Source organism: Coloeus monedula, assembly GCF_965178545.1.
Source record: "Coloeus monedula genome assembly, chromosome: 2".
Lineage (NCBI taxonomy): Eukaryota > Metazoa > Chordata > Aves > Passeriformes > Corvidae > Coloeus > Coloeus monedula.
This window is the reverse complement of record NC_138782.1, coordinates 84,967,630-84,982,651: the sequence shown is the minus strand read 5'-3', so window position 1 is coordinate 84,982,651 and position 15,022 is coordinate 84,967,630. Positions and strand designations below refer to the sequence as shown.

The following is a 15,022-nucleotide window of genomic DNA, read 5'->3' as shown; positions in this document are numbered from 1 at the left end:
TTGCCATACACTGGGGCACAGCTGAAAACAGCTGGGAATGGCAGTGAAATGAAACTACTGATGGGGTTATTCAGATAGGTAAAAGAAACCATAAAAAACAATCCTCTAGCACATGCTTGGTAATTCATTGGCCATAAAACTTGTGCAGTGAGTGCAGAAAGCTGTAGGTGTGGCATTTAGGGACGTGGATGAGTGGTGGAGGTGGCAGTGTTAGGTGAACAGTTGGACTCCATGATCTTAGACGTCTTTTCCAATCTAAATGATTCTATGATTCTATAAAAGTCATTCCCATATGCAGCAGACTCATCAATCAGTAAACACATTTTTCTCCTCTCAAAGTATATTATTGTGTTCAACATCTTAATGATTATGAAACTGGCAACAATATATTTACTTTGATCAAGGTGTTTATTGCATCTCAGAGGGCACACATGCACTGGGGTTTTCTGTTTTTCAGGGGGGTTTTTTGTTTGGGATTTTTTTAAACTGAAATACAAAGAAAAGCCATTTTGAAATTAGCTTTTTATAGAACTTTCCCATTACAGTGTATGTTATCCCCACAGCAAATTCAGATACAACCACTTTTAATGGTACCATACATTGATTAAATAGTTCATTTGAAAGACTTTAGGTGAATCTTTCCAACCCAATATGCTTTTACAGAGAACTGCCAAGCCACTTGTAACACTGATCAACAGTGACCTCATTGAAGAGTCAAGATCTTACACCAAGCCATCAGCAGAAACAGTATGAGAACAAATAAAAATTAAAGAAACACAGTATGTACAGTAAAGGGCATGGATCTCTGGATCAGAATTAAATCTAATCACCAATAGTACAAAAGCTACTCACAGCGCATTCGGGGCAATGAGAAAACACTATCCTAAGGCATACACAGGTAAGCACTAAATTAAGAGATGTACGGAAGAACTGAACAGAGATGGGTAACATCACTTGTAATGTTTTGACTACAGATATACCAAAAAGTCCTCTCGTATTTGAAATCCCTTAATGCCAGCACAACTATGGTTGCTTTTTCCCAAATACATGGAGAGAAACTGACCCTTTACTTAATTTTCAGTGCATTTAGCAAGAACTGATAAATATGCCAATTATAAATGCAAAAACTTAAATAACTAAACGAGATTTTAAAATAAAAACAGCAATAAATATGTTATTCTTTCAGATATGATTTTTCATTCTTGGTAAATCATTGAAAAAGTATTTGCCATGGAAGTTTTCCTTTATATTACTTTAAATTATTTTAACATATACAGTGCCACAAAAATAAAACATTTTTTTTCACGACAATTGAGATTCCTGTGACTGGAAAAAAAAGTATTCTGCACAATTTCTTAAGTATTTTCTTTACTATCTGGTGTTATCACACTATGTTTTGTAACAGATAAAGGAGAAATAGAGGCCTAGGGAAACTTTGGGTGTCCTCAAAAAGTTATATACATTGAAACCTTCAAAAACCACAGACATTGCTCCAAATGGCTCACCAAACAACAGCTGCATAATCTGCCCCCGTGGGATAGGTTCAGAAAAGCACTAGAAGGCATCAGAAACATACATCCATTGTTTAAATTGTAAAACACAAATAACCCAAGTACACAAATTTCGAGAGAGTAGGGATAACAGCTAAGGTAGTACACATTCCTAATGTTCACTTTCACAGCTGTGCTACACGTTTCAGGAGGAAGAGAAAGTCTGAGTAAGCACTGGGTTTGGTACTGGTGGCTCACTTTGAAACTCTGAGCATCCATTTGTAGACTCCAAACTCACGTTTTTAGCATCCAGTCAGAAAAACCGCAGCTGTGAATATAGAAAAGTATTGGATGAAAACTGATACAATGAGTTAGTAAAGCATGTTCTAGAAAGAGCACCAAATCTGCTCATCCCTTCACAGCTCAGGGGATTTGCTATCAGACTCTAGTGAAGCAGCAGTCTTCCCACAGCCAGTTATGAATCTCTCTATCATGAATACAAGTTGACAGCAGTGAGTCCCAGCAGTGAAGGTGTATCTCCACTCCTGGCCATCCCCTGGAGGTGTACCTGCCAAGTGCCAGGTACACCTCCCTAGGGCTGGAATTTGGAGAAGGGTGGAGCGGGACTGGGAGATGTCTAAGAGCAGCCTGAATCACTGCTGCCAGCTCCAGTGCAGAGTGGGCTCAGGACAAATTTTAGAATTAAGATCTAAGAAGGAAGAAAAGTGACTCATGAAGAAGGCTTTAAAGTTATGTAATGATTGTCCTCTCCTCACCTTATTCTAGTCACATTATTCTAGCCTTCATTATAAAATGCATACCTTACTTCTGCGCCATTATTTTTTAATTGGCAATTAGTGTTTAATTCAATTTGATATTTTTACCTGGCCCTCCAAAACTGTAAGAATAATGTTTTGGCCTTTATTTCCTTCTATTACGCAGTACTGTTTTTTTGCTTCTCCTCCATTTTTCTTTACATTTACTCCTCTGTTCTTCCCCATTATTGTTCTACACAGCACTGCTCATGGCCTTAGCATTTAGAAAAGCAGTGCCTTGAAATATTGTATGGCAGGGGAGAACATCAGCTGGTACCAGTAAAGAGATGCAAACAACCTTCCCTTGATGACAAGAATACATTTTCCCCTTTTGATACCTTCACACCTATGATACCAAATCTTTTTCAACACCCACAAGACTGGAAGAAGCCTCTTCGGCACCTTTTCCACCCCCCAGTATTTGTACCCTGTTATCACTCTACATGTTTCAGTATTAATTTCAAGAAAAAAACCAAACATGAATCCTTGGACTGAATGGAAACAAGGCAAAAATTGAAGTTATACATTGATGATACTTCTTTTTTTTTTGCCAAAAGCAACTGTCAAGAAAAGTTATCTATGAGTCAAGCTTTCAGGCTAAAGTTAGAGACTGTGGACAGAGAATTTGGTTTTCATTACAGTGCATGTTCCTAGCTCCACAGCTGCGATTTTATCAGTCATTTTCATCCTAAACAACATCTGTATGCCAGACATGTACCACAGCGTGACATGCTCGAGCAGGCAGTCACAGAATACCTTATCATTTACAAGAAATCCTTGATGTTAAGATCCGCTAATGGGTCCTTTGTTGGAGGTTTCTTGGGGCTCTGAGTAGCAGGAGTTGGGCTTGGAGAAAGCTAACAGACGCCAGCCAGGAAGGCAGGAAAAAAACAAAGCAGATAAGAATACCCAAGCATTAGACAGACATAAGCAGTTCTCACACAAGCACATTGCAAGCATACAAAGTTCTCATTTGTCTGCAAGTTCAGCGTGGTGCTGTTTTGCTCAAGCATTGTTTGGGTTCCATCCTTACTACAGGGTTAACAATGTTTGGCAAGTTTAATAGATAAGGCTATAGACACTGCAGATCTGAATGAGCATAGCTTCAGATCACTCTGTCCCTGTAGGACAAAATGGTGTTAGGATCTTCAACCCAGACAGAAGACAAGACAATTGTTAGATGTTAAAAACCAAGGTGCAGAGCAAACCGAGTGCATCCTGCAGGGAGCGACTGAAAATCCCTGCAACTGGCAGTTAAGTACAAATTATTTGACACTGATAATATAAATAAGAGTCCAAACCAAACTGGAAACATGACTAGATTATACTAGGTTCCTCCTTTGATAGGTATAAAAATCATCAGTTATCCCATAGAAAATGTCAGTTTTCAAGTTCCATGCAACACTTCTGGCTGTGGTGGTCAAAGGATTCTCCCATTCTGTCCTTACTCCTCCCCATTCCTACCTCAAGTCAGGGCACAAGAAGTATTTTATACGTAGCCCTGGCACCTTGATGACCGCTCTTCTAGAAAAAAATTTCTGTGTCCCATATTATTATTCTTGGTAAGTGCACATACAGTTTAAGGTGGGAGGAAAAGCAAGACTAAATATATTCCTACTTAGAGCAGTTTCAAGTTCTTTCCATTTCTACACAGAAAACCTTGACAAGCTTCATTGGGAATGTAGTTCCTGACTTAAGAAGTGTGGTTCACTAGATGTTGATTGCCTAGTATTTGCAATACAAGGGGGGTAGCCTGGTTTCCAGGGTTACCAGTGAGATTTTACAGCTGCAGCATCAACTTCCATCTCCCTCCTTACTTGAAAGTCAAGATGGACTTGTGACTTAAAAAAAGCAAAATACTACAGCTAAATAATTTCCTGCCTCTCCTCTGGAAGGGCCTTTCCTTTTCAGTGTTATTACAAACCAAACTCTACTTTGAAATAACAGCCTGGAACAGGCATCATAGCTTATGCTGCATCACCTGCTGAGTGTAGCTATAGTAAATTTTGGTAGGCTGTGAACAGAACAGCAATGCCCGTGAGTTCCACCTTGAGCTTTACTCAAATATCACCCAAAACTAGATCTTAAATGTAGTTAGCTGAAGGAGATTTTCAAACTCATTCCACTGGTCTCATACAAGGCAACTGAAATAAAAAATCAAGGTGGTTCATGTGGTCTGCAGCAAGGCAGGCAGCTGATCCTTTACTACATCTCATTTACAGACCTAGAGCTAGAGTTGAGCTGAGACAATGCACACACACAAGCTACTTCCTAGCGACGTGGAGAGCAATTAAACATTCATGTAGCAGCAAGGCTCACCTGTACACCAGGGCCAGTGGCGGCTCCAAAGGGGGGCCTCATCATCGGCTGCCCGTACATGACCGGCTGTTGGGGCATCATGGGCACCCCTGCACCTGCTGGGGGCTGGAAACCAACACCGAGTCAGCAGGGGTCTGGGGGAGGGAAGGAGAGCAGTGTAGCAAAAGAGACTCACCATCCCAAATGCTGCTCCTGGCTGTGGGACAGGTGGAGTACCTCCTGCGGCAGGAACAGCACTTGCTGGAGGCACAGCTCCCGCCTAAAAAGTAATTAAAAAAAAAAAAGGCAAAAAAAGAGCAAAAACCTAGCACCAACCATCTGGAAACCACACAGAGTCTCCAGCATTCTCAAAGCTGTTCTGGAAAGTAGGACTGTTATGCAGCACATATGCAGCCTCAAAACCACAATGCTTCAAAGAATGAGGGAGCTGAATGAGTCCTTATGCACAGCTTGTTTCTTCATAAGAAAGCAAGGATGACAGACTCCATTCTCTTCATGAACAGAGTGCATTTACTGACTACAACTCAAAATAGGCCCGAGAAAATGCACACTTTGCTCCTCCTTCTAAAAAGTGTAATAAAGCATCCCAATTTCAGCTAACACACTATGGCACTTATTGTAGCACTGTATTTTAGTAGAAGCTTAAGCGGATTGTAAAGCTAAGGGAAATAGCTGCTATAATTAGTTTGCAGTGAAAAAAAGAATAATTATGTACCAAGATTCACTGAAGTTAAAGAATAAGTTCACGCACTTAAACCAGGATCAGAATCATTACATACTTTACAAAGGACAGTTTAGTTTATCTTGATATGCTTTTCATTCATATGCTGGACTTGTTATGATTTTCATTCAAATAATACAAGGCAAGAAAAATTTTATCTTCCACTAGAATTCAGGAAGAGAGAACTGTTAGTTTATGAACTCTATTCCAGTCTGAAGGTTTTCTGGGGAGCATTTCAGTTAAAAAGTGTACTGTGCTAAGAGAGTCCCCAAACTAAAACCAAGATCTGGACATTCAAGTATGTAAAGCAAGAAATTAAACCACACGGGTTGATGCTATCAGATGCAGTGATCTGACTGCTTTTACAGGAACACATTGTAGCTCAACATCCAATTAGGCAGATGCCAAGAAAATGGCCACACAAACTGAATCTGCTTTTGCCTCTAAGCACTAGGTCACTTGAGGAAATGGGCTTTGATGTGATTCTGCTGATTTTAAAACTGGAATTGAAAGGTCACAAGGAAGGGAAGAAGAGACCAAAACGTAAGTGGTTCAACAGTGACATGAAGAAAAGCTTCATTTTTGCCTTCGTATTTACTCTGCCTGCAGACGTGGGTTTCTTTGGATTCAAAAAGTACCTAAGTGCATGATTTTTAAGAAATATATACAACACATATATTTCATGAAATGCTATCAAAACCACCCAGCTTCCAGAAAAACCAGTTACTTATCAGATGGTAAAATCACTACAAGATCAGGCTGATGCTACAGAAGCTCGAAATTTCAGCCAGTACAAGTCATCAGGTAGTTCCCATCCAAGTAAAGCAGTGGAGACATCATTTTCAAGCTTACAGTACAGAAATGGTTAATCACTACTACCATACTCAGCCCATTGGCTGAGAATTGCCTGTTGGACAGACAGTCCAAGAGGAGCCATGTTAGAAGCTTCTAGCTAGTTTTAAGCCAGCAGTAATAACTGTAGTGCAGGTGAGGTGTTGTTAGTATCTTCATGTTTAGTAAGTGCAGTAAGAGATCAAAAAAAATTCACTTACACTGTACAGTACTGCCCAGCCTTTCTATTAAGAAAAAAAAGTTGACGTTACAACTAACACATTAGGTGAAGTACAGGGAATTCTTGTATCTTCCCTAAGGTTATGGAACATGCTCAGGGTCCTATTAACACCTGGATGTGGCAGCAAGGAACTGAATTGGTCATGGCCCCCCTTCAGAGTTCTTTCTTCCCTTTGCCAACACAACCTTGTTCAAATGGAGGCTGTTTTAAGCCTTGTGAGACATTTGATGAGTTACGACCCCTCTTCAGATTACTTTTGTAGCTTACTCATGATCAAGTTGCTCTTGTGCCAATTTTAGATTTTTAGCTCAATTTGACCCTCTTCTCTCAAAATTAGTGCCTTCTGATGCTTTTTTAGAGGGTAATCTCACCTTTCCCAACTGCTTTACCCTCCTAAATAAGCTATCCACTCTTGATCTACATCAGTTACCTGATCAGTATGAATACTGTGTAGTCTTGATCTACTTCGTTCAATAAAACTTGGGAAAAACCTATATATTTTCTCTCCTTATAATACATCAGCTGTGGATCGATAGTGTTTTATTTTGGGTACTTGACCTGGGTCTGATCCTGGCAAGGCTTACATGGCTAATCACACACTTGGAAATGCCCACAGGTATTAAATGTACATGTAGAGCAGTATCTTGATACATACACTAGTGTATTTTTCATTTACTACTCGATGGTTTATTTATACCAGCTGTAACTCAGTTCTTAAAAAGTCTGACTTGAAACACTCATATAATTTACACTGAGGTAAACTGTTTAGCTTCAGTAGACTGGAGCAGTGCCTACATGTATGCTTGCACAGTCTCATCAAATACTGCAAGTCCAACACCAGTGTTGTCTATGGATTAACCACCTACCAGTGGACCACCTGGGACACCACCAGTTGACCAGGTTGCAGGTGCTACTTTTGGCTGCCAGTTCGCTCCTCCTGTTAACTTTTTCTCTCCAGCATTCCACTGAAGGTCTCCCCTAACAGAGAGGGAGAGAGGCAGGCTATTATTTGCATACTTCCACAGTGAAAATCAAAACCAGTTGCAGCACACATTAGCATTAGACGTGCAGCTACATTAGCTTATGGTGTATGTAGTTATTAACAGAAAGATATACTTTTAGTGACACTCAGTTTCAAGGGTTGTTAGCAGTGGACGCCAGAACACTCTATGCTGAAGTCAGTTACATGGTTATGGCCTTTGTGGTGAGAATTAAAGAGAAGTTTTACTTAGTATTGACTGAAGGTAACATATCGCATATACCCTTGCAAAGTAGGAAGAGGGACTGCTACTGCCTATTCTACTGGGGCCAGGCAGGAGAGCTGCCTGCTAGATGTCTTTGAAAGGCCATTTCAGTGCTGGAAATCTTGCTCAGACAGCTGAAGAAGGAAAGTATTCAGTTCTGCAAAAAGTTGATAGATACAAGACAAACAAATCATTCACAGAATAACAGGGCTGTTGCAAAACCAGGTTTTGTTAGAGGCTGCTCTACCCAGAATAAAACACACTATTTGAACAAAGTAGAATGAAGGAAGCTACATTTTGGGGCTAAACCTCACAACGTGTTTGTACATATCCCTCCTATCGTCTCCACACAGGCACAAACCATTTTGAAGTCTTGCATACAGAGGAAGACTCAGGGCAGAAGCAAGCAGTTAGATTAAGAAGATAAAAAAAAAAATGCAACGTTGTAAGTATTTCTTTTTGCAAAAAGAAGCTTATCATGCCAAGGAATGAACCTCTTTTCTATTTTGGAAGTATTTCAATGCCTACACAATAAGTACATCCAGCATCTGTAAAATATAACAAAACTATTACATATTAGCATAGATTATTGAGGGGAGCTATACAATTTATTATCTGGACTATTTGTTCATTAAAAGCTGCTTGGAAATCAGCTATCCAACATGAAGGCAGTAATTACAGAAAAAAATATTTCTAAGACTCAGATTAAAGACAGCAAGTTTATAAGCTGTGTCGGGAACACTGAACCTTAATTATTCAGTGAACCTGTATAGAATAGAATGCTTTCTTCAGAATTTTTCTGGACTGGGAGGTTGGGGCATAAAACCAATTCATTTTTTCTTAATAACCACTGAAATAGATGTAGGGCTATACAGCAGAGTAGAAAACTTCCTTTTATCTTTAAGCAAAGTTGAACTTACTTTTTAGAAGTAGTACCAGAAATTCCAAGATCTGAAAATTGTAAGAAAAAAAGGAAATAAAAAAGAAACCACATGTTTAGTAAATTGAAGCCTGTCAAAGCTTAGATTTCACTGCACCCGGGCTTATCAAGAGCGAAAAATTTTTGGCTGTCTTCATTCAGACAGCATCATAAGACTGGCCACATCTACCTATTCTTCAGGACAAACGTCTGAGAAACCCTGTGGATATCTTGCAGTTGAGAAAGTCATTTTTGCTTCATAAGCAAACCAAAGTAACTATATTTAGGTCTACGAAATGCTAAGTTTTTTAAGAGCACCAAACTATTTACCATGAATGACAACACTAGTTTCTGTTCCTCATTACACACATGGAAATAAAAAGCTGTATTCCACATACACATAAATCTGGACATTGCCTGTGAGTTTCGAACTGTTTTATCTGCTCTGTCATACATGGAAACTCCAAATGGTTTCTGTAATTACCCTTTGGAAGAAGTCTTATGCTGAATTTTAAAGAGTACTCTTCTCACAGGACCAGTATAAGTCCTGTAAGTCATAAATTGCTATTTGATTTTCTCCTCCAAACTTGGATATACCAAATGACTTGCAGAAGACGTTTCAAGGGATTAAAAGTCTTGCTAACTTCTAAGCACAGTATTTTCTCCTACACCTAACAGCCATGTCTGCATCATAAGATCAGTTTTACCTTTGTTGTGGTGTGTTTACATATACTAAGAGAGTATTCCTTCTATACAGCCCTCCAAAATACAACTTCAGCAGGATTACACCTTAGCCTAGGTGGGCCTCTGTTAGGTTTTGAGGGGGTTGCAGCTACTGATATCTAATTACAAAGGCCCTAGGCCTTTTCCTACTACAGGAACATATTTTAGTTTAACATTTCAAGAACCTGTTTGGTAAGTTCTCTGTCTGAGAGAAGGCCTGTTCTTGAGTGGACTCATCACCCCCCACGGCTATTCTTTCTCTCATTAAACATGAAGTCAGCTATTTGTGTCCACCAGCTTTGCTGCTTAAACTCCAGTATGCCATCACACACTTTGGACAATTTTAATTTTTCTACTACAGAGGGGCACATCCATTAAGAGTCTGATGTGCCTCTGGAATGTACCTGGGATGGTCACACATTACAAATCATACCTACCAAAAAAATGCCATTATTTGACTCAGATCTTGGGCTCAAAGAAGGACAAACCCAGGCTATGTGAATCAGCTATCTGAACCAAGCCTTATTCTTGCCAATAACTTCCCCAATCTCCCCAGCAGAACAGGAGGAGAGTGAAGCAAGCTAAAATATACAGGTATTTGGCTCCATGGAAAAGCAACATAGCTGCATGCCACACCACTTAAAACCAAAATTTTTCACTTACTGCCTACTAAGTTTGCAAGAGACGAATCAAGATCACTTCCAAGGCCTTTGCTTGCTGCTGCAGCAGTGACTGTTGCTGTGGCTGTAGGTGCTACAGGTTGACCAGAGGGAACCATAGTTGGCATAAGAAGATCACCTAAGCCATCAAACACTGGAAGTGAAAGGAAAGTGAGTTAGAACAGCAACTGTGATCAAAAAAGCACTGCCTTCTACTCTGCTGTTGCTCAATGAATACGGCACAGACAACCACATCACAAGTCTTACCAGAACACCATTTGACATTAAAAGTAATGCCAACAAGGGCATGCATGTCATTTTACTAGACATTGAATGTACAGTAATCCTCAAAAAGCTATACCAATGAAAACTAACATGAGAAGACATGCCTAAAAGGAATTTAATTGGAGCGTTGAATCTACATATATACAGCACCACTTCCACATGACACTATTTTTCTTACAACCATCCTTACAGAGATGTCAGATACACACACATTTGTCAGGAGATATTCATTTAAAGGTTTTTAAAATGAACATCTTGCTGCAAACACCAGTCAGAATTACTGTGGCAAAGGCAGTCTTATACCTTGACATCTCACAGCAACAGGATTGGCAGTCTCAAGATGTTACTATTCACTTGCAAGCAGCGGGGAATCAGGAAAACCTATTAACATCTTATGAGATCAGAAGGAACCAGAACCATCCACACTGACAGTGCTGTTCTCCTTAGCCCAGTCATCTAACTCAGAAGTTTGTTTCTTAGATCCCTTGAAGTCAAACTGCTTGGTACATCTCATGCCTGAGTTCTATCTTCTGATCTGTATTTGAGGTACATGCTAATGTTAAGTCAACAGGGAGGGGTAGCATGTGCACTGGCAAGCAACCAAATAACCAAGCAGCGTACTATTTCCATCTTTTTTCTTGTACGGAGTTAGAACTCACCAATTTTAAGTTTGTAGCAAGGACCCAGCATGAAAAATATAGAATGGAAGAGATGCAAACAAAATGATAGCAATGATAAAAGTTTAAGCTCATAGTCAGGCAAAGAACTCTAGGCCAGCTTCTGTTGTGTGTACCCTCAGGTGCCATGCAAGCTCCAGAGCACCTTCAGCAGCAGTGGCAAGATGACTTGCCTGTATACTTGATTTACAGAGTAGTGTTTTCCTTGGGTAACTCCTGATTCATGCTATCAAGCACATGCAAGGATGATGTATAGACTAGTTTGCTTTTTACTGACACGCTAGAATAAAAAATGGATATAGAGAGCTCTTGGGCACACACCAGCCTTATCACCACCCTGAGGTTCTTCCAGTAGAGAAAGAAAAAGGACGTCACTGATATTGCTTGTACTCAGAGCCCAAATATGATGTCATTAACTCATCTACCACACAAAACACATTAGAAAATTCACAGGAAGAAACCCTGTGGCTCACCTGATGCATCAAACGAACTGCCAGTTGTTGGAGCTGTCGTCCCAAAAGCTGCATCAAAGTTAGGCTGTAGTAATCCAGTTTGAGCTGGAGTGACTGGGGATGGTGATGGAGAGGGAGCAATAAAAGAACCTCCAAAGCCTTTAAAAAACACATTAAGAGAGGTGAGGACATTAGAGTCAGCCTTGTTAGACTGTGTTTACCAAAACCTCAGTCTACAGAGGGCAGAATGATAGAGACAATTATTACTAGATCATTTTAAATAACTCAGTACTACGCAAGCATCCTTGGTGTGCCAGGTATGACCATGGGAATTGAAAGATTTTCTGACAGTCACCAATAAAAACATTAGCGATTTTAATTCAGATTTTTGGAGAGGCAGACCAACAGAGTAGAGAAGACAATACTTCTGTCTCTATACACTACTGTTCTAGGGAAACAATATCACGGGCAGTATGCAACAAACTATTAGTTCAGAAAAAAATAAACAGAAGAGTAACTTGAGAAATGTATATGATCACTCATCAACTACTTTGGAATCTCAATTCATAAGGCAGTGTTTTACTAATCCAGTTTAGCCTTTCTCACCATCTTAAAATATCCTGGTTTTCCTGGTCAAGATGTCTTCAAGCTGTCCCTCTGCCCCCATGCCAAAGCAGGGTCAATTGTACTCAAACCAAAACCCTCCATGGGGAAATGAGAGTGGTGTGCCATCACTGGGTTCTGGGCAGCAGCCCAGCAACTTGCTGTACCATCAGAGACAGGCTTTAGGTGTGGAATGCCTGGCCCATATGAACAAACACATTGGCCCCAGACACAGCTGGGAGAGGGAATGCAAACCTGACTGTGCACTGCAGGTCCAGGAGAAGGCAACCTGATTAGAAACACCTCAGAAATTGCACCTCTCAGCTGAAGCTTTCCAGCTTCCAGGTAATGACCGAAAACACCCTGATCATAACCAGAACTGGTCCCTTCAGATGCCACCAACCAAGAGCACCAGCTGGAGCCAGGGAACCAGGAGGAGGAAAAGCAGAGCAGCCTGCTTTCTGCACTCAGAAATAAAGGATATGTCAGCAGCCTAGGTGAGCTTCCCTGTGTTTATTAGGCTTACTTCAGTATAATGGAACCAAGAAGCCCTTATAACCCAAATCCAGCTCACAGCAAGTCTCATGCTCACAGTCGCTAACCCTGAATATGGAAAAATGCACTGGGATCAGAGACCTGCCCTCATCTCTCCATGGTCTGTTCTTGACATGAGTTTGTCATGAAATAATGTAGGTTGGAAGGGATCTCTGGAGGTCAGCCAGCCACACAACCTGTTTAAAGTCAGTCTAATCAAATCAGGTTGCCCAGAGATTTGCCTTGGCACTTCCAAGAGATCTTACTGACTCTCTGGGTGGCCTGTTGTCCTATCAGACCATTACAGTATTTAATGAGTTTCTCACATATATTGACTTTTTTTACTATCTTTGTGCACCTCCAAGAAGAACCTGGCTAGTCTTCTCTGTATACTCCCATGAGTTTAGACATCTATAAGGATTCCCTTTTGCCTACTCAGGGCTGAATGAGCCCAGTTCAGCCTCTCTGCATATGTCATATGCACAAGTCACCATCTATGTGGCTCTCCACTGAACTCTGTCATGCCTTGATCACCCACATCAAGAGATTCTCTAATACATTTCCAGATTACCCGTGCCCAGCCACATTCCCTATTTCCCTTCCAGCACATACTATGGTGGTTCTAGTTGTCCAAGTGCCAAAGCTTGTGATAGTGATGCTTTCTCCAGCTGCCTAAAAAAGGCTTCCTCTACTTACCTCTTCTTGAGCAGGTGGTCTGCAGCACATAGCTGCTGAAACATGACTGACATGTCACTAGATCATCACCTGCCCCAAAGCAAAGCTCCATGCATTCAACTATCTGCACAAAAGTACTAATTGCCACAGAATCAGACCAGAAGCAGATTGACCAGACCCAAGGATGACAAAGGCAGTTCACTGCAGCTATTCCTAAACCACAGGAGCCATCTAAAGAGATTGTCTTTCCACTTCCTGAGTGAGAACAAGGAGCCTGGCAGAAGGGTATGATCCAGTTAATAAGATTTTTTTTTAGAAAGTTCTGTAAGCTTTTGCAAAGCCCCAGAAAGTGTCTGCTTTTCCAGCTATAGCAGAGAGGACTCCCCAGCTTCTGGTGAATATTTGTATGATGACTGGTCTTAATTCCATAGCTTTTAGCCTTGCAGAATTAAACAGTAATACCAGGCACAGAAGCCATAAAAATTCTTTAAAAAACAAAGTTCCTAGTTGTCTACAGATTGCAGAAGACCCCAAGAAAGTCTGCAGAAACAGCAGTAATTGAGTCAGATGTGTTGCCTGGACACCCCCAACTGCCTGATTTTGAGGTTGCTTTTACACAGTCAAGGAAGATTTCATGTAAGAACACGTTATTAGAGTACATAGTGGGACACACAAGGACACAGTTTAATTGGATAGAAAGATCTAGAAAGGAAAATGGCTAGACTGTTGTATTTATCAGCATAGTTCTAGTTTTGTCTGCTGAAAGGCTTGGAGCAGGAAAACATTTCTTCGAAATTTCCTAAGCAAGCCAAGAAAAAGCAGGAACTTAATTGACAGCAGAACACTTAAGAAAATTATGAATAGTAAGGATACTCATTACATTATGCATATAAACACACAGTATAACCAAAAAGTCATAAACCATGAAGGACAAGCCTTCAGCCACCATATGAACTCCAGACACTCTTAAATTTAAAACTGATTACACTGCAGGCTATACATCTGCCATTATCTAGAGTGAACAAATGCTTAGCAATATGCTGCAATGTTTATAGACTCTCTCTGTCTGCCAAAAAAAAAAACCAAAAACAAAAATCAAATCTACTTAGAGCCCTTTGGAATGTATGTTCAAAGCATAAATAAAATAAATTTTTTAAAATCATCTATTAACCCCAACTGCTTCAAGTCTGCTTGAGTATTTTGACTTAGAACATCCCTTTTATAATTTAGGTTTTGATTTAATGCAACTCATCAGATTCAGAGAGCACATTGATGAAGTGTAAGCCATCTGGAGCACAATTCCTACTTGCATTTAAGCTTAGTTATGGTTAATGACATAAAATATTTTGTATTGTAATGTTTGCATAAGCAGAATTATCTTCTGTCCTACAACCTCATTGCACTCAGTCTCCTGACAACACATGTAACTGCAAAAGACTGTCATGATTCAGAATCTAATAGTCAAAACCTAATCTACAGCCTTAAGCCATCCATAAACTAACTAATACAAAGACCAATTGAAGCAATACGGAAAAAAAAAAAGTAGTCTTCTACCTTAAAATCTGAGGCAGTCTGTCCTAAAGCTTTAGAATGCATTTACACATTATGTCCCAATTTAAGAATCTGGGTTGCTGATTGAGAATGGATGCGTGCCTTATTATTATCCAGACAACTTCTTCCTTCCTGTGGCACAAACAGACAATCTCCACACTTTGAGCAGGTACTTGAAAATGTAGTGATAACCTACCCACCAATTCTACAGATTGTGCTGATTTTGGCTGGGGCAGCATTAATTTAAAGCATGACACAAATTCACCATTTAGAAACATGGCAG

General features: G+C 40.1%; 1 protein-coding gene across 24 annotated transcripts in view; it reads right to left on the bottom strand.

The window, feature by feature from the left end:
- Positions 1-442: 442 nt before the first annotated feature.
- The window catches only part of SNAP91 (synaptosome associated protein 91), a gene marked incomplete at both ends in the record, with an annotated part of 63,239 nt that continues 48,659 nt past the window's right edge, over positions 443-15,022 (bottom strand). For 16 of the 24 annotated variants that reach the window (XM_082299733.1, XM_082299725.1, XM_082299737.1 and 13 more), the window contains 7 exons: positions 3,070-3,162; positions 4,625-4,729; positions 4,800-4,883; positions 7,284-7,395; positions 8,582-8,612; positions 9,967-10,116; positions 11,398-11,535. In XM_082299733.1, coding sequence (XP_082155859.1) covers positions 3,070-3,162; positions 4,625-4,729; positions 4,800-4,883; positions 7,284-7,395; positions 8,582-8,612; positions 9,967-10,116; positions 11,398-11,535 — 713 coding nt within the window. Of the gene's footprint in view, positions 1,819-3,069; positions 3,163-4,624; positions 4,730-4,799; positions 4,884-6,397; positions 6,422-7,283; positions 7,396-8,581; positions 8,613-9,966; positions 10,117-11,397; positions 11,536-15,022 lie in introns of those variants that run through there. The other 8 variants (XM_082299736.1, XM_082299719.1, XM_082299724.1 and 5 more) reach the window with 3 other exon arrangements.